At 51.3% G+C, this 19,535-nt stretch overlaps 1 protein-coding gene across 1 annotated transcript in view; it reads right to left on the minus strand.

Annotated features, from left to right (window-relative positions):
* Positions 1-1,814: 1,814 nt before the first annotated feature.
* Positions 1,815-19,535, minus strand: part of ESRRB (estrogen related receptor beta) — a 104,589-nt gene continuing 86,868 nt past the window's right edge. The window contains exons 4-7 of the mRNA XM_053601951.1: positions 15,813-15,923; positions 15,162-15,323; positions 8,649-8,918; positions 1,815-2,576 (exon numbers count right to left, since the gene is read on the minus strand). Coding sequence (XP_053457926.1) covers positions 2,332-2,576; positions 8,649-8,918; positions 15,162-15,323; positions 15,813-15,923 — 788 coding nt within the window. The 3' untranslated portion in view covers positions 1,815-2,331. The remainder of the gene's footprint in view (positions 2,577-8,648; positions 8,919-15,161; positions 15,324-15,812; positions 15,924-19,535) is intronic.

A 19,535-nucleotide genomic window follows, 5' to 3' on the forward strand; every position in this document is an offset into this window, starting at 1 on the left:
TCACAAAAACACTAGATCCAGGGAGGCAAAGCTGCCCCGTGTGCAGAGCACCCACCCACTCCAACCAGGTGATGCGTGGTGAGCAGAGACACTTTCCCTGGGAAAGATGGACTGTAAATGCCAGCTGTGCATGGGCGCTGCAGGCAGGGTAGACAGCCTGGGTCCCGTACCTGAGTAGGGAAGTGGGAATGCAGAGGGCAGGGTGCCTGGTGGGGAGTGGCCACCCTCTGCCACACCTCCTCTGGCATCCACATAGTGAGAGGCTGGGGAGCTCCATGGGGCATGTCCTCGGGCCCTCTCCAGGAGCTTTCTCCAGTTCAGACCACGGGGCACGGCCGTGCTAGCCTTGGTTTTTAACCCAAGTTGCCTGATGTCAGGGAGGTGCCTTCGCCTTGAGTATGTGTGGCCATCTAGATTAGGGATGAAGGGTGCCACATGGAGGCCTGGGGGGCAAAGTATCCTGGGTCACAACTCCAGTGCTGGCCCATCAAGTGACTTAGACCTTAGGAGGAGGGCACGTGTCATGGGTCTCTTGGAACCTTTGATATTTTCTATGTGGGGACGTCTCAGAGAGCTACCCTGCAATTTCTGGGTCTTAGCCAGCCCTCCTTTGGGACGACCTCAGCACAGACCAGCAGAGATGCTCAGGCCCAGCACTGGGGACACAGAACCAAAGGGGCGGGGCCAGGGCAGCTGCTTCCATGAGAAAGCTGCAGGATGGGCACCTGGCCTCCAGGTATTCTGGTGATAGGCAAGGTCTGGCTGCTTCTACTGGTGGGGCAGGCCGGGTTAGCAGGGGTGGACAGGGACATCCCAGAAGGGCTGACTCTGACCCCTGCCTGAGAAGGCAGCCCATTGGAAAAGGCACCTTCCATCACATCTTGATGTCCCTCCATCCATCCATGGGGGACTCTCTAAGCTGCCCTCACCCAAGCCATGAGCACAGATGAGCTGCCCTCACAGTTCTGAGCTGCCCCTCCAGTGGGTTAAAGTTGATTTTCATGGCTAGCCACAGAAATGGGGTGACCCACTATCCCTGTCCTCTGAGGTCTGAGGGGTTTCCTGGGACACAGAACTTTCAGAGTTAAAACCAGGAAAGTTCTGAGCAAGCTTGGATGGTTGCTTACCCTACACAGTAGCTGGGAAGACTGCAGGGGTCCTGCCAGAGAGCTGGGCCTGCTCAGTGTGCCCAGGGGAGCTACACCAAACCTCCTGGTCTAAGGGTGGCAGGAGGCAACTCTTCCCATGGTACTGGTGTGCCAGCCCCGTGGTGGGCTGCTGAGTGCAGGGGTGTGGGGGATCAGGCAGGCTGACAGCCCTCCCCCAACCCCACTGAGCTCCCTCCCTTCAGGGCCCCACTACCCACTTACGCAGCATCTCAGCTTCTGGGCCTTTCTATGCTTGGCAGAGATTGGTTTAGGTCCCTCCCCATCCTACCCTGGTCCTCCCAGGATGGCCAGACCAGATTCAGAGCCCCCTGATTCCTGCAGGCCCACCTGGTCTGGACCTGTGCCCCAGGAGAAGGGGAAGGCTCTGGGGAGTCTGCTCTGGACCCTGCCCTTCTCTGTGCCAGCATGTTCCTGTCTGCAGGACCTGGAGTCACTGTGGCGGGCTGCACCCACTGTGTGTGTGAGCTCTGAGGTAGGGTCAGGAAGGCTGGAACAGGGGGTTACTGGGAAGAAGAGAAGAGGACAGGTGGGCACAGGCAGGTGAGCTCTAGCCACTATCCTCCTGTGGGTGCCACCCTGCTGGCTGGGAGCTGAGTGTGTGCAGAGCCTAGAGCCTGGCTGGGAGCTGAGTGTGTGCAAAGCCTAGAGCAAGGATGGAAAAAAGGAGCCATCTGGACCTCAGAAGGACCTCAGAGCAGGCAGGGCCTCTGGAGGAACGATGCTTTTGTCCCCTAAGTACCTGACATCTCTGAAAGGAAACCCCCTAGGTGGCACCCAGCCTGAGTCTGCAGGATCCCGGGTGTGGCTAGGGGACGGGTGGGGTCAGGAAATGTACATGCAGCCTTGGGTTGTTGGTGAGGGAGGGGCACTCACTGCGGTGGTCTCTAGTCTCAAGGGGCGTCAGCCCTGGCCCAGGCCTCAGCACTGCCCATGAAGAGGAAAAAACATACCAAAGAAAAAGCTGGTTACAGATGAGCCCCATACCCCTGCCCTCCCATCCCTGTCCCCCACCCCACCGCACCCTAGAGTCTGCACACAGCCAGGGCGCTGGGACCCACTTCCTCTGGGACAGGGGTGGAAGGTCGAGGCTGGTGGCTGTGGAGGTCTCTGACTGGGTCTGTCCATTTGTCCGTGGACAGGCGTCTGTCCGTGTGTGGAGTCATCAGACCTTGGCCTCCAGCATCTCCAGGAAGAGTTTGTGCATGGGCACCTTTCCCTGCAGTTTCACGCTGTAGAAGTGCTGCACGGCCTTGGCTGCCGTCTGCCGCAGCAGGGGCAGTGTCAGTAGCAGCTTGCCCGTCCTCCGTGGCTCCTCGTGGCGCTGGCTCAGCTCGTAGTCCTGCAGCGCCTCGTGTAGCAGGTCCTGCAGCTTCTGGACGGCTTCCAGGTCCTCAATGTACATGGAATCTGCGGACACAAGGACGAGCATGAGTAGGCCTGGCCGGGGAGGGCCAGGCCCAGGAGCCTGGGAGGCAGGCAGGCAGGGTGAGGTGAGCCAAGGCTCAAAGAGGTTAAGCTGCCAGTCCGAGGTCCCAGAGGTTCAGGGAGGAGGCCACATCTATGCAGAACATTTCTCCAGAGGCACCAAGAGGTGAGAGGAGAGACCCCGGAAAGCTTCAACCTGGGCAGCCCTGCTGGGTGCCCTGGAAGTGCCAAGTGGATTCTGGAGCTGCACTGGTGGAGTCGTAATCCTGTGCCCCCCCACTAGCTAGCTGTGTGACTTTAGGTAAGTTACTAAACTTCTCTGGGCTCCATGTTCCTCATTTGTGAAATGGTGAAATGGCCATGCCTACCTCAAGGGTAGGTTAAAGGAGCTCTTACAGGTCAAGCGTTTAGAACAATGATTGTCACAAGTGCGTGCCTGGGAAGTGGTGTCACCCCCCACCACTACCACCTTCATCACTACTGTTGCTATCACTGCTACCAGGCCCCAGCTCCTCAGGTCTCTGTGCAATCACCAAAGTTAACAAAATTCTGGGTCAAAACACAGAATATAGATGCAGATAAAAAGGGACTGAGCTCAGTGTCCGGGAGCCCTGCGCTGGGGGCATGAGGCTCGTGATGGAGGGAGCTGTTGAGAGTTCTCTAAAATCTTGAGGAGGGTTTTGAATTTAGACCATGAATCGGGGGGTTCAAATGAAATTTACCTAATAAACCCAGCAGGGTAGGGAGGCACGTGCTGACAGCTGAGTTACAGCTGGGACTGACTCGACTGTAAAATAGGAGTGTATATTCACAGGGTAGCAGTAAGGTCAGGTGAATTGCCAGGCACTTTAGCACTGGTAAATAGCAGCTGTTATTACCATTATTGTGGGGACTCAGGAGGGTGGCACTGCCTTCCTGCCCCATACTCAAGTCTCCTCCACATTTTTCTGCTCCTTGATATCAAGGCAGTGAGGATTCCTTCATTGCCAGTTGGGAGATGAAGCATGGCTCCATCCTACACTCTCAGCCACCTAGAGCATGCACCCAAACTGTGGCTGGGCCCTACAAGACTGGGCCCTGGCTGCCAGCTCCCTCTCTCCACCTTATCATCCTCCCCCACCCTCCCCAAGGAGGCAGAATTGGCAGCTGTCTTCGACCAAAAATGAAATAAAATAACATTGCAAGATTAATTTCTTTGCAATCCATCAGCAGGTCTGTATCGATGGCATTGATAAACTGTTAATTACAAAATCAATGGCTATGAATTTTTTCTGCTGTCAGGGAGCCTTGGGGACAGCTGGGATGCAGGGTGAATGGTAACCAGCAGGCTCCCAAGGGGCTGTGGTTTGGGGCCACACACAGCCTCCAATGTACCAGGCTCTGCTGCACAGTGCCAGCCCCCTAAGCCTCTGGACCCACACCTGAGTTGTCCTGTCCACTCAACCTCAGCAATGGTACCTGGTGCCCTTGAGGATGCCCCTAGGACCACCTTGATGGTGTCCTGGCCCCTGGCCCTCCCTCAGCTAATACACTTTCTGCCTTGCCTGGGTGATCTTCCTCCTCAAGGCTGGGCAGGTCACTCCCACACCCTTCCTGGCTCTCTGTCCTGATCCCATTACAATTCAACCCCTCCGCAGCCCTTGAGCTTCTGGTTAGACCCCAAACTGCTTCTCTAGTCTTGGCCTCAAACTGCCCTATCCTTTCCCATTTCCTGCTCTGAGTTGATTGCTCCCCTACAAAAGATTACTCTCCCTGTTCCTGTCCTACCGAGTCTTAGCCCTTGCTTTGAGATTGAGCTCACATTCCACCTCTGCAGCTCAGAACAACCAACTTTTCCCTCCCTGAGCCCTTTATACAACAGACCCTGCACCAGGGATCACTAGCTCTATTTCTGGTCAAGTTTGTCAAGTTCATTCCTGGGGACAGAGGCTACATCCAACCAGCTCCTCTTCCCCAGGCCACCCACTATGCCTGGCAGAGCCAAACCACAAGTTAGGAGGGATCCGTGCCAAGCTCTGTGCCCAGTGCCTTACATGCAAGATGGCTTACTTTTCTGCACAATGTGCTGTTATTTGCTGTATTTTGCAGATGAGGAAAGTGAGGCTCAGAGAGGTTAGGTGCTAGGTATGCAGCAAGTAGGTAGCAGAGACAGAATTTGAACCCAGGTCTGACTGACCCTGAAATACATGCTTGAAACTCGTGGTGCTCAAAGTGTGGTGCACAGACTGGCTACCATCTGCCCCCTGGTTGTTACTGCCCTGGGATGAGAAACTGGGAGTGATAGGCTGGGAGTAGTAGCTGTAATCCTAGCACTCTGGGAGGCCAAGGCAGGAGGATTGAAGTAGGAGTTCAAGACCAGCCTGAGCAAGAGCAAGACTTCCATCTCTACTAAAAATAGAAAAACTAGCCAGGTATTGTGGCAGGTGCCTGTAGTCCCAGCCACATGAGAGGCTAAGGCAGGAGGATCACTTGAGCCCAGGAGTTTGAGGTTCCTGTGAGCTAGGTGGACACCAGGGCACTCTAGCCTTGGCGACAGACTGAGACTCTGTCTCAAAAATAAATAAATAACTAAATAAAAAGAAAGAAAGAAAAGAAAAAGAATAAGAAATTGAAAGTGAGGCTCGGTACCTGTAGCTCAATGAGTAGGGCGCCAGCCACATACACTGAGGCTGGCAGGTTCGAGCCTGGCCCGGGCCTGCTAAATAACGACAACTCCAACCAAAAAATAGCCAGGCATTGTGGTGGGCGCTTATTGTCCCAGCAACTCAGGAGGCTGAGGCAAGAGAATCCCTTAAACCAAAGAGTCTGTGAGCTGTGACGCCACAGCACTCTACCAAGGGCGACATCGTGAGACTCTGTCTCAAAAGAAAAAAAAAAAAAAAAAAAGAAAAAGAAAAAATAAATTGAAAGTAAGCATTTAGAAATGCTAGAGCAATTTGGCAAGATACTTTTTATTTACGTCTATTGTATCCGATAATTTTAAAATTGGGCTTATGGTTTGTACATACTGTTTTCTATTTCATTTTTCTAATAATGTATTTCTTCTATTTTATAAAATGTTCAGTCCATGATGGATTGAACATTTTAAAACATTTAAACACTGGCCCTTCATCACAGGCTCATGGGAAGCACCTCTGTAAACAGTTACTCTGGGGCTTGGGAAGGACTGGCCCCCTGCTTCCTGAGTGTCTATCAGCCAGCCTAGGGCCTGGGGCTTCATCCTTCTACCGACCCAGGCCCAAGGCTGTCTGAAATAGGCTGTGTGTGGTCTGTCTTAGGGGCCAGGTAGGGCCTTGAGCATCACGAACTCCTCCTTCTCTACCTGAGCTTCTCATACCCATGCATAAACCATAAGATGGTCCTCTAGATGTCGCTGAGGCAAGATATTTGGGTTCTTGGAACCACAGCCCACGTGATAAAGTGTGTACTCAGGCAAATTTTGATGCCAGCAGAAGCTCCTGCTGGGCTGATGCCACAAAACCACCCCGGGCTCTCAGGCGGGTGTGTGTGTGTACATGTATGCATGTGTGTGCGTGTGTGCATGTGTGGTCAGGGATGGAAAGATGAAAGCTGGGTGCAGTTTGATGTTGAGGGGTAAGGGGGGAATAGACTGACAAGCAGCCTCCTATCTCTTCACATGCTTCTCCCCAAACGGGCAAGCTTGAGTGGTGTGCCCGCCATGAACTAGTTAGTCGGGAGAGCCCAGAAGTGAGCACTTGACCTCCCGGGCCCAGCCAGCCTTCCCGCACCTGGCTTTGCACCTCCTGCTTTCCTCTGTCCATCAGAACCCCATGCCCTGTGCAGAGGCTGGTTCAAATGCTTCCCTCTGCACATGTAAAGCACTGGGCGGTGAGGCGACTCTGGATGAAGGTCATGATGGAGACATGTCATGTGGATTTGTCAAAACCCACAGAACGGTACAACAGAGAGTGAACCCTAATGGAAACCATGGGCTTTGGTTAATAATAATGTATCAGTATTGGCTTACTAATTATAACAAATTACCACACCAATGCAAGATGGTAATGATCAGGGAACCTGTGCTGGGGGTGGGAGCACACGGGTGGGGTGGGAATATGGACCTCTATGTACTATCTGCTCAGTTGTTTTGTATATCTAAAATGATTCTTAAAAAAACACTAGCATTCTTCAACAAAGAATGCATTACAACTTTGGAATTTAAAGTATAAATAATCTATATAGAAGTATGTGGAATTTTAATTGCTATTTGTATTCATTTATTATTAATGAAAAGAATTTGAACAAAAAATAGTGCTTTCTTCTCTGTATGAGGTCAGGTGCATAGACCAGGTTAGGTGCAAGATTTTATGGAGTGTGTGTGCTAGAAGAGGTGGGGAGGCAGGAAGAAGATGGCAGGGCGAGGAGGAGCTGGGTTCAGCCTGCCCTGTGTGGCTGCTGCTGCTGGGGGTGGGTGGGCAGGCATATAATCCTCTGGGCAAGGCAGGGTGTGAGTCTGGAAAAGGGGACAGTCAGTGGCTGGGGGATGGATGCGCTGGGTAGAATGACCTGGTAAAGAGGGAGTCTCAACAGCATCGCCTACACTTGCCATGAAGCCATGTATTAGGGTGACCAACTGTCCCCAGTTTACTAGAAATGGAGGGGGGTTCCTGGGATGTGGGACTTTCAGCAGAAACAGGATAGTGTCAAACAAAACCAGTTGGTTATCCTGTGGGTATTGTCTCCATCTTCCATATGCTAATAACATTTTGTTTCCTCTAACATTGGTAATGATGATAATAAATTAATATTTATTGAATATTTTCTCTGGGGTAGGCACTGGGATAATTGCTTTACTTTTGGTCAATCTTTAATACTCACAAAAGAGGCACTTGGAATATCCCCACTGAACACACCAGGACACTGAGTTGTCCAAGGTCACACTGCTAGGAAGTGTCAGAGCTAGAATTTAAACTCGGGTCCATCTGACCTCGACCTGAGCAATTAACTTGCCATACCTTGCTCTGCAGTAGAACTACGTGTGTAATTTCTAACACATGTTCTCTTTTGAGCAGGGCCCCTATATTTCTCCTTTTCTTGCATCCCCCCCTAGACACCAACACAGTACCCTGCTCTCCATGTGTAGGCATTGATTACATTCAAGTTCACTCATCAGCAGTACCCAAGGCCCAGCCCCTCTATCCAGACAATATGGCAAGTTGGGAGATGCTAAAGAAACCAGAGAGTCTTCTTTTTACCACTAGACTAAACCACTCAGTGAGGAAGGTTTTACTCTCTTGTCCTTGGACGATTTGAATGAAAGATTCCGGGAGTGAGTAAGTATAAGTTCAGATTGATCTTGAAATCAGACAACCTTGGTTTGACTCCTAACTCTGACAGTTTTCAACTGTGTGACCCTGGACAATTTTCTTCACTTTTCCAGGCCTGTTTCCACATCTGTAAAAGGTGGTTAAAACGGTAAGAACTTTATTCATAGGACTGTTTGTAAAAATGAAATAAATTCCTAATTAATTTAAGTTGAGCATTTAGGTGCCAGGCATGTGGTAAGCTTGTAGAATAGGGATTGTTTCTGCCCCCCCCTCACTGAGGAAGGAATTGAGCACAAGAGTGAAGCCGCTCACACAAATGACAGAAGCAAGATTTGACCCTTAGCAAGTTGGCTACAGGATCTGTGTCCTTAATCAGCATCCTGGTCTGGATTTCAAAGTCTTAGGAAATATCCAGCCAATGCTAGCCTTCATCACCGTCTTTTTAAACATTTTTTTGAGATAGGGTCTTGCTTTGTCACCCTGGCTAGGGTGCCGTGATGTGATTGTAGCTTATTGCAACCTCAAACTCCTGGGCTCAAGTGATCCTCCCGACTCAGCCTCCCAAAGTGCTGAGATTACAGGTGTGAACCACCATGTCTGGCCCATCACCATCTTTTTAACTCCAGGCTACCCCTTGCTCAATCTTTGGTGGCAAAAATATTTCTCGTCTTTCTGCCACTGCCACCCATCACAACCCGCGCTGCTTGCCAGGCTCCAGCAGACCCTGTGAAGCTCCTGGTGGCCCGGGCACCAGAGCTGCCCTTACCAGAGTTGGCGAGGGCCAGGGCTTTGAGTGTCACAAACTCCTCCTTCTCCACCTTGAGCTTCTTGTACCTGCGCACCAACTGCAGGATGGCGCGGTACAGCTCCAGCAGCCCTGCCAGGCGGGAGTGCTCCTCGTCCATGATGTAGTCCTCGGCGTACACCAGCTTGTCGTCATAGGGCAGCGAGCGGTACACAATGCCCAGGATGAGAATCTCCATCCAGGCACTCTGCAGCAGGCTCATCTGGTCCCCCAGTGAGAGGTTCGAGAAACCTGCAGGAAGAGGGGCCAGGGAGCAGCAGCCATCAGGAGGGTGCATGGAGGGTGTAGGGGACAGTGTCCCTGGCACCTCCAGATCCTGCTTGGGGTGGGGGTTGGGCTCCCTGGGGAGCTGCTAGACTCATTGTCCTTCCCTCAGTGAGTGAGTCAGACTTGGAATTCATGGAAAAGACTTACATAATAAGAGCTCGGTCAATGTTGACAGTTGTTATCATCATTATTCGTTCTATGGTATTTTTCAAATGTCTGTAGAGGCTTTTTGATTAATTAAATGCATTTGTACTTTGTTACTGAATTCATAGTAGTCAGGAGGCGGCAGTACAGGGTCCCTTCCACTCTGGGGAGTTTCCAGGACTCTCTCTGGGCAAGCCACAAGAGGCTTTGGTGTTTTAAACGACACCTCATCCTCTTTCTACACAGCCTCAGCTGCACAGAGACCCATAGGAGCAACCAGGAATGGGGAACTTCAATGCCACTGGGGGAAGGCCCCAGTGACCACAGCCTGGGGCTGCTAAGAGATCAACAGCCTCCCAGGGTCACAGTACCTTTGCTCCCCTCATCACTCTCCACTGAACCACAACCAGGCAGTCCTGTTCTGGGAGCCTGGAATCATGCGTGTTTCCCCCTCCCTGCTAGTGAGAGGTGGACTCTCAAAGAAAGCGACTGGAGAAGGTTCCAGAGCAGTGACACTGTCTTGTCCAAGGTGCTCTGAAGGTTGCCTGGTTAAATCCTGACTCCCCGTTTACTAGCAGTGGCTGCCCTTGTGAAAGCCAGGCTGCTCCTCCAAACCTCATCTATGGAATGGGAGTGATAATAGTGCCGGCTTCAGAGAGTCCCCGTGAGGTCTAAATGAGTCATGAGCACAGAACATGCAAAATGGGCACTGAGCTCTTAGCATTAGTGATGAGGTCAAAGTCATCATCTGCAAAATGAGGATAATACACTGGAATTGCATTTTATACACACTTAAATGAGGCAAAGTAGAATTATAACAGGCCTTAGCTAAGGTGCTGGTGCTGGTTGTGGTTGTTGTCACTATTATTGTAACAAGAATAATTAATGTTGTTTGTACACTATTGGCATCTCTCTCTTTTCTTTTTTTTTGCAGTTTTTGGCTAGAGCTGGCTTCGAACCCGCCACATCCGGCATATGGGGCCAGCGCCCTACTCCTTTGAGCCTCAGGCGCCGCCCTCTCTCTGTTTTTTCTCGTCTTGTCCGTTGCCTGGGCTGGAGTGCAGTGGCATCATCATAGCTCACCGCAGCCTCGAACTTCTGGCTCAAGTGAACCGGCTGCTTGGCCTCCCAGAGTGCTGGGACGACAGGCATGTGCCAATGTGCCCAGCCCTTGGCATTACTCTTCTCTGCTTTGGACTTCCCCGGAGGCCTGGGTGGTCCTGAGCCTCTCACTTTGGACTTGTGTGGTCTATCTCACTTGTCATCTGTTGTCTTCTGTCTCCACTTGCCCATGTCCCTACCCATCTGCCACCCAGTACATGGCTGTTCAACCGCAGGGGACACTCTTTGGGCTGAGGACGCCCACTCAGCTGCCCTTACCCCATGAGCATTCTCTGAGTTGAATCATCACGGTTCCCAGGCCTGACCTGCAAAACCTGGACCTTGGATCACCACCTGGCTTCTGGGATCCAGGAGTGATCAACAAAAGAGTGGGGATAATTACACTGACCAACACTGTGAGCTTTGATTGATGCACCTCCTCGGGGGAGAGGCTGTGACAGAGGGGTCAGGTGTGTGTGGTTGTCCAGATCCCCAGTGTGAGAGAGGGTGTGTGGCTGCCTGTGGTGACCCAGGGAGCTGGGAGGTAATAAGAGATAGATAGAAATGGACATCCAATTTCCCTTATCAGGCCTCTGAGTAGGAGAGAGGCCTTGGGCAACATTAATTAACAGATACCAATCAGCCGACACAGGGGAGTGTGTATGAGGTGGGGAGGATCTGAACGCAGACAGATGGGGGTCTGAGGGGTGCGGGAGATGGAGGAGAGGGACAGGGTGAAATTAATAGACAACTGAATTGGAAAGTGGCACAGAGGGAGGGTGAGGTAAGAGCTGGGCTTCTGAACATGCAAAAGGGAGGTCCCCTGCGGGCCTAATCACACAGGCAGCATCATTAGAAGGATGTTACTATCATGTTTCTGTCTTTGGAGTCATTCAGCGCAGACTTAGGGCGCACCTACTAAGTGCCAGGCCTGTACTAGGCCCTGGGGACAGAAAAGTGGTGGCTCCAATCAGAGTTGCTCTCTGCCTGTGACCCTGGGCAAGCCCACCATTCAGTGCCTCAGTTTCTTCATTTGTAAAATTGAAATAATAACAGCACTTACCACGTGGGGTAGTTTGGATTAAACAAGCTGACTTGCGGATCACTTAGAACCCTGCTGAGCACATGGTAAATGCTGTTATTTATATAATTAAATGGAAAAAGCAGGTGTAAAACAATGTTAGGGTGTGAACCCGTGAGTGGGATCCACCGCCTCCCCACCCCAAACACACACAGAGTGGTTATACATGCCCAGAAGGAAGCTTAGGATCTGGGATTTGGAACTCTAATTTCTACCATGTCACATATGACATGTTTACTAGAAGCACAGTTTTTTTAAATTTAAAACCCATACAAAGGAACCCAAGTGCTCCTCCCTACCCTCCCAGTAAAATACCCTCCACTCCTGTGGCTGGGTCTCCTCTATCAAATAATTAGCAATTCTGGGACAGAGAGGCCCCTGGAGGAGGGATCCTGGGAGGGGCAGGGGCTGGGGCAGCCCAGCCTGTGTCCCTTGGGTCTAGGGCTCTCCCAGGTGGCACTGCCCACTCAAGGCTAGGGCCTGCCCACCCACGCTGCCCAGCACCTTTGGCTCCCAGCTTTCCATCAGGAAAATTGCTTTATCTGCACCAGCTGATCTAATAACATTCCAGCTCTTCCCAAGCCCCCATCCCCCCGTGATTTGGCACCATGAGCTCTTAGAATTAAAGAAAAAAAAAAAAAAGGCACATAATTTGTGGCAAGTGGAGTTCATAATCTGTTAATTTATGATCGTTTCTGTCGACCTGGAGGGCCATTAGCAGAGGTAATAAAGGGAGATGTAATTATAGGATCTGGGGCCACTTCAGACACAGCTGCTGTCACTCGGCAGCTCATATTTCATCGAGCCAGACAGTGGCTACCTGGGAGCAGGGCTGCCAAGGGACCTTGGTGAGGAGGCCTCTGGGATGCCCTGCACATGGCAGCCTGGGCAGGGCAGGGTGGTGGGGACTCCCCACGCAGAGTCTCCAGGCTGGGGCAGGATATGGGGAGGTTGGAGGCAGTGAATCATCATTGGATGCCCCTGCATCAAAGGCGATGGGCTCTTCCTCTCATCTCTTGCTCCCGGGGACTAAGAAGTGGGCACTCTGAGGACCTAGGCCTGCCCTCTAGGCAACCCAATACTTAAGAAATTCAACTCACAGCAAAAACCTGCATTTAGGTTAGGGCGACATCAGACTGACTTGAACAATGGCTGGGGTTCTGAGGGAATTGGCCCCTTGTTCCAAATGGGGTCCTTGGGGGCAGAAATTAACTTTTTATGTCAGCTACAAATCCTAGCAGGAGACCTCACATACAGTGAATGCTCGATACAGGTGGGCAAAGGCAAGTGTGAAATGCCCTCTGTGTGCCGGGCTGTGGCCTGAGGCTGGAAGACACTGAAGCATGAGACGCAGTCCTTGGATGAAGGGCACTGGCCTGGGTCTCTCTCTCTCTCTCTCTGTGACAGTGATTTTCAACCAGTGTGCCGTGAGAGCATCTTGGGTGTGTCTGGAAAATTTTTAAAGATCATTAATTTCTTTTCAAAAGAAGTTCAAAGCCCAGTAAGTATATTCCCTTTTTTTACTTTTTTTGACCAACATAATTTAAGTGTGCTGTGGCAGTTTAACTATAGGCTTGAGTGGGTTGTGAGATAAAAAAGGTTGAAAACAGTGCTCTAAGGACTAGAGAGCCTGCCTCCAGATGCATTTTCTACCTAATCTGAGATGTGATTAAGTTGATTAGTTTAAAAACACTGGGCACTTGATGTGGTGTTACCCTTAATATGAGGTTTACAGGAAGTGGCAGGGGACTCCGCTAATTAATTTTAGCTTAAACACAAGAAGGTCAGGCCCAAATAATTCAGCATACAGATTTATGCAAAATAGGTAAATTAGTATTTGAGACATGGACAACTGAGCCCCCATTTTTATTTCATTTTTTAACCAAAAAGAATTCACCTTTGGACAAGGAGGAATGAAGATGTGAACGGAGGCTCTCATTACCATTAGCGACCACAGCCATGCAGAGTCTCTGCCGTTTCTCTACTGCCCAGTGAGTGTGCTCTGTCCTCCTGGAAGCCCAGGACGGGGGTTCTATTGTGATTCTCATTTTACAGGCAAGAACACTGAAGCTCAGAAAAATTCTCCAGTAAAGGTAGAGCTGGGAGCAGAGCCCGGGCTGCCTGATTCCAAAGTCCATGGCCCCAGCATCCACTCTGCTCTCCCCCCGCCCTCTTGCCTGGGCCCAGATGGGAGATGGAGCTGGGAGGTGGAAAGGCACAAGGAAAACTGGGCGCAGGGGAGCAGCATTTCCAGGCTCCCCGCCCTCTGAGGGGTTGCAGGGGTAGGTGGTGAAAGAAGGAAGCAGTGGCCCTAAGGACCGCCAGGCGCCACTCCTGAGCCACTGCCGGGATACAGTATCTGTTCACCCTAGAGAAAAAGTGTAGCGGTGGGGGCAGGGGTAGCTGTACCCAATTTGGCCCTGGGTTAGTGGAGCAATCCAGGCTGAGGTGTCTTAAGCAGTGGCCTGACCCCACATCTGTGCTGAACCAGCACTGGGCAGATTCAAAAACTACTGAGTGTGTAATCTCCAAAAGGCTGAGCTCCTTAACAAGGGCACACCAGCCCAGATCCCTGGAGAGCCCGTCCCTGAGTCAGAATGCCTGCGGGCCATCAGGGAATCCCAGGAGAGGGAATTGCAGGCTTCCTACTAGGCAGGTGACAGCCAGTGCACCCTTACGGAGTCTGATCTCTCTGTGTGGTCCTGCCCACCAGAAGGCTCCTTCCTGTGGACTGAGTAGGTACCATCTCACACAGGACTTTCTAAGTTGCTTTGATTGACTGTGGGCCTTAGCATCTAAAGTCTAGGACACCTTTGCTATCACCATGCATGCTGTATTTGTCTTTCAGAGCGATGACAACAAACAAAAAAGGGTTTATAGACCAAAAGCTAAAGTGTCCCGTGTCACATAGTTAGAGTCCATGGTGGGTCACTATCAGAGGATAACAGGATGTTTCTACCACGAGCCAAGTTGTTCAAGCCTGAAAGGAGCTGCGGAGTAGGCTGCACTGAGAATGGCCCCCTAAGTGTGTGTCCTGGAGGGTATGAGGGTGTTGGGGGTGTACACGAGCAAAAGACCAGCTCTGACCATTTACCTAGAATGAGAGAGGTAAAAGTGGGGTGTGAATCCCCAAGCAGTGAAGAGAAGTCCATATGGCCTGAGACACATTGTGTGTACTTTCTGTACAGAAATCAAGAGACAGGGCACTCCAAGAGCTCAGGCAAATGGCAAGACTGACCGTGCAGCTGATGCTAGCTCGGCTTGGCGCCGTGCTGGATGCTTCACACATGTGCTGCGTTCCATTCTCACGTCAGCGCCCACAGAACTGTGCTCCTGTATCCCCATTTTATGGAGGGGTCAGGTGGCCCACCAGGGTTACTCGGCTGATAAGCTGCAGACTCAGAATTGGAATCCCGATCTGCTTCCCAAGCACATGCTCTTAACTGCTCCACTCTGCCTGCCTCGAATAGAAAGAGTCAATCCCTCTTTTGGGTTGTTGTTCAGCAACATTCCACTAAGTCCTACAAGAAAACCCTGTTTTGTTTTTTTTTTTTGTTTGTTTGTTTGTTTTTGGTCCTTTAAGGGTTCAAGGAATTTGTTCTGTGAATATTATGCCAATTGTAGATGGAATCATAACACCCCCTAGAATGATGACTGGTCCTGAAGAGCCCCGAGCAGTGCACTAACATCACTTGTCCTACTAAACACCCCCTCTCTCCAGTCCCACCTGGAGAGAGCAGGGGCCCAGAGAAAAGGGGGCTTGGCAGATTTCATAGGCATCCTGGGACCAGACTCCCAGGCACAGAGTCACAGCCACTGGGCAGGCCATGGGGACACTGGTTGAGTCCCTGGTCATAACCTCCCTGTCCCCCCATGCTTACCTGGGATGTGCTTGGCCCAGCCAATGATGACCACGAGCTCCCGGTCTGCCAGGTCACAGAGAGTGGTCAGGGCTTTGATGTCCCCCTCGGGCATGCCGGGAGGAGGCATGGCGTAGAGCTTGTCTGGCTCAGCCACCAGTAGATAGGAGACAATCTTGGCCACTGCAACAACCAAAGACGGAAAGGGTCAGGATGGAATTCAGATGGATCAGGAAGAAAAGTCAAACTTCTAAGAGTTCTGGGAAGGCTGTAATCTCCCTTCCCATTCCGACTCCACAAAGTTGCTGGCAGTGGCCTTTGGGCAGCGGAGAAATCCCTCTAGGGGAAGCTGCCTGATGACTTCTCCCAAAGCAGCCGCACAGCAACTTCAGGTGGGAGGCGAGGTGGGCATGTTCTGGAGGTTTGGGCCCATGGCTGCTTAGGCCCAAGCTTCCTTTGGAGGAGCATTCTACGTACATGTGCTGTCCTCTATGGAAAGGCCTTCTGAAGGAGGCCTGAAGTGTCTGACATCAATGCTGGGCACTGATGACACCTCCCCAACATTCACATTGTCCCATATCTCAGCAGTGGAAAGATGGCACTTCTCCAAGGGATGGCAGATGTTCCAGATACGACACTGGCAAAAGAGGCACAGGCTTCCCTGGTACTCACATGGCTTTTTAGCGGGTGGAGAAATCTGCAAGCTCAGATAAGGGCTGCTCTCCGAGTCCAGCCTACGCTTGTATTTCTGGCGACCTCCACGCACTCGGTCGAGGCGCACACCTATTGCAGATAAAAGGGAGACTGTCTCAGACGTTGTCAACATCACCACAGATGGCAAGGCAGACTTTGGAATTTCAACATTGGTTAAGTACCATGCCTACATGTCCCATGCCCAGCCTCGGGCTAGATGGATAGACAATCTTAAAAATAATTATCTAATGGGGATGGCCTGTTCCAATTGTCCTGGCCTGGTCCGGCCTCTCTGGATGCAGCAGCCTCCTGAAATCCATCCCAGGCAACCATCAGCCCTCAAGTGGTTATGTCTCCTAAAGGAAAAACACAACAAAAGCACTCTACCAAGTGTCAGAGGGAGAAGTCATATTATGTTGGATCTGTTCTGAAGCCAGGGAGGGCTGAGTTAACTTGCCAAGACAGGACAGGAAACATTGTCATCGGCAGGCCCTTCAAAAGAGCTGAACAAGGATTTTTGAACTTTTCACATAAGAAGCATCTAGATGGAGGCTTGTTATAAATGTTAATTTCTGGATCCCACCCTGTGAGGTTCTAGGATGGAACTCTAGAGTTTGTCTTTTACACATGTCCTGGTGGAAGGGGATGCAGCAGTCTCGGCCACCCGTAGGTCGATGCCTGGAAATGTCTTGACAGCAGGTACAAAGCCGTACTATCTGCCCTTCATTGACATCCATTTCCAGGAGTGAGAACCCACCCTGGAAACATCTGTATTGTCATTGTGTCCACCCTGCCCTCCAGAAGCCCTGCCCCATCCATAGCTTCTGGTGTCTAGACAGACACATTGGTACCATTTGACACCCCCCGCCATCAGATCAAGTGCACAGGGATTCAGGTGGGCTCCTTGCTCCTGATGACAACAATGGGTGTACTCCATCAGATTTGCTCCAAATTATGAACTAACATAGAACGCACCAGAGAGCAGGAGCCCAAAGCATGGTGCCGGGGCCTGGCAGTCACTTCTGCCTTCGTCCTACACCTCTCCAAGGCTGGCCCTGTATAAAGTCCCTTCTTAGATTCCATTGATCTCATTTCAACAGCTCTCCTCCTGACCATGAAATGGGTCTTGACTAAAACACAGGAAAAGTCAGACATGGAGACCTGAGTCCTGAAAGAAATCTCAGTTGCCACCTAAGCCTCTAAGGTGAGAAGCCAAGTTCAACTTCTGTTCTTTCCCCCAAAGGCAGAGTATTGCTCTCACAGAGACCCAGTCAGTTGATCTCAGGGCTCTTCCTCTTTTCTAATAAATTACAGCACTTCCTAGGTCTGGGGAAGGATGATAAGATCTGGAGCAGAAGAAATGAGGGTCCTCCCCATCCTGGCCTCTCCCATCCCCACGGCATGCCAGTCCCACTGATCCCGGCCTTTCTCCAGGGCAGGCAAGAGGAAGTCAGGAATAATTGTGACTTTATTGAACGATAATTTAGAGCCCGTTTGTGCCAGGGGCAATTTTCTGACTGCTTCTTTGTAGGATGTACAGTTACTAAATTTAAGTCCTTAGAATGGGAAAGGAAGTTTCCTAAAGCAATTGAAAGGAAAATTACTTTGTTTATTGACTGGGTAGGGACAATTCCTTCAAATACTAATTGACCTAAAGGGACTTTGGGATGCTGAGGACACAGTCCTCCAGCCGTTTCCAGAATTCATCCTCCGTCCAGAGGCCACGGAGGATGCTGTGCACTCACCCAGTGGAGCTGGCCACAGAGGGGACTGTGTCTTTTGGGCCAGTTCCTACTCAGCATTTTCATCAGCAATGTCCCTTTAAACACTACAACTTGGTCCCTTTATACTTGGTGCTGAACGAGGTTGCAGTAAACATTTTTTGGCTTCCTATTTAAAGGCAATTCCCCTACTGGGTCCTCTTGTAGGGCACAGGCCCCACCCTCACAGCCCTGCTGGGTATCCCAGAGATTCACCCTCTGGAGGTTGGGCGGGGACCTTTGACACAGGCATAAAGACAGAGGGAGGGTGAGGAAGGACCAGGGCAGCAGTGCCCTCCCTAGCAGGTGGTGACTGCATCCTTGCTCCCAGGCTCTCCAGGCCTTCTCCTGGTTTTTGCTGGTTTCTAAGTGTGGTCTCTGAGCTCCTGATAGGCTCCCCTTCTGCTGCAGGGGTCCTCAAACTATGGCCCGCGGGCCACATGAGGTGGTGTGATTGTATTTGTTCCCATTTTGTTTTTTTACTTTAAAATAAGATATGTGTAGTGTGCATAGGAATTTGTTCATAGTTTTTTTTTTAAACTATCGTCCGGCCCTCCAATGGTCTGAGGGACATGAACTGGCCCCCTGTTAAAAAAGTTTGAGGACCTCTGCAAGGGCCTAGAAGTGTGTAACTGACAACATCTGTTACTGATTTCTCAGGAACAGTGCAGAGGAGGAAGGGAGGCTGGTAAGAAATTGATGCCACTGCTGTAGTGAGCAGCTGAGGCTCCACTCACCAAGGACTCAGTTGCCTACCACTCCCTGGCTACAGGCTGCTCTGGTACTTCCTGCCTCCCAGGTCCAAGGTGAGCAGACTCTGGTGGCCGAGGAAAGCCCTGGGGCAGTGCTGGCATTACAAGGTGTTGTGAATAGAGAGTGCCCAAGTGCACATAGGTGGGGACATGCTCTGTTGCCCTTTTTCTCAAAGTGTGGTCTGCAGGCCAGCAGCATTGCCATCTTTTGGGGCCTTGGTAGAAGTGCAAAACTCTCGGGCCTGGCCTCAGAGGAATCAGAACCAGCATCTCACCAAGGTGATCTGCAGCATTCCAGGGTCTGAGGAGGCTGCACTAAGATGTCCTGGCAAGTGCAGCTGCAAAATCAGCCTTCACCAGTGCCCCAGCCCTAAGGGGCAGCCGGACCCTGCCAGCTCAAGACCTAAACCCCTGTGCTCACATTTGTCCCCTTAATGTCCCAAGCCTCTTCAGTGAGGCAGAGGACGAGGCATACAAACACAGGAAAGAAAGGGTTTAGGGACAAGTTCCCTGTTTAGAGGAGTTTTCTGACCCCATCTATGACACATCTATGTAGAAACCTCCCCTGCCCCCACACCTGGGCTGAGCCACACCCTCCACCAAGCTCTGCTTCCCCTGGAATGCTGATAACTTCATTCATAAAGGCCACGAGGACCCCTAGCCCCTGAGCACCTACTGTGTTGAGCATCTTCCATGTACTCCCACTCCTGAGTCCAGCGCAAACCCTTCCCCATTTTCCTGACCTTCTCTCCTACAGGCCAGTCTGATGACCTTCCCTCCCTGCAGCCTGCCTCCCCCGAGGCAGCTGGCAGGCAGAGTGAGGCGTGCTTAGCAGAAAATAAAAAGAAGTGTCCATCCCTCAGCAAGGCGAGGCGGTGGGCTGCTGCCACCTCTGCGGATGACTCCATCTGGAATCTTCCCTGTCCTGACACAGGGCTGGGCCTTTAGTGAGTGCCCAGGGAAGACATGCTAAGTACAGGAGAGGATGTGTCTCCTTCCCCTCCACCCCTGTGCTGGCTGGGAGCTTCTTCATGGGCTCTGAGGGCACACCGGGTGTCGCCTGATGACTAGCCACCCCTAAGGCCTGGGGCTGTTCACGGTCCTATTTCAGGGTCTGTCATGGTACCTGAGACACAGGTGGTTAGAAAATGGGAAGTGCTACTTTCATTATTATCAGCCCTGTTATTATC

The sequence above is a fragment of the Nycticebus coucang genome, chromosome 9 (genome assembly GCF_027406575.1).
Source record: "Nycticebus coucang isolate mNycCou1 chromosome 9, mNycCou1.pri, whole genome shotgun sequence".
Classification (NCBI taxonomy): domain Eukaryota; kingdom Metazoa; phylum Chordata; class Mammalia; order Primates; family Lorisidae; genus Nycticebus; species Nycticebus coucang.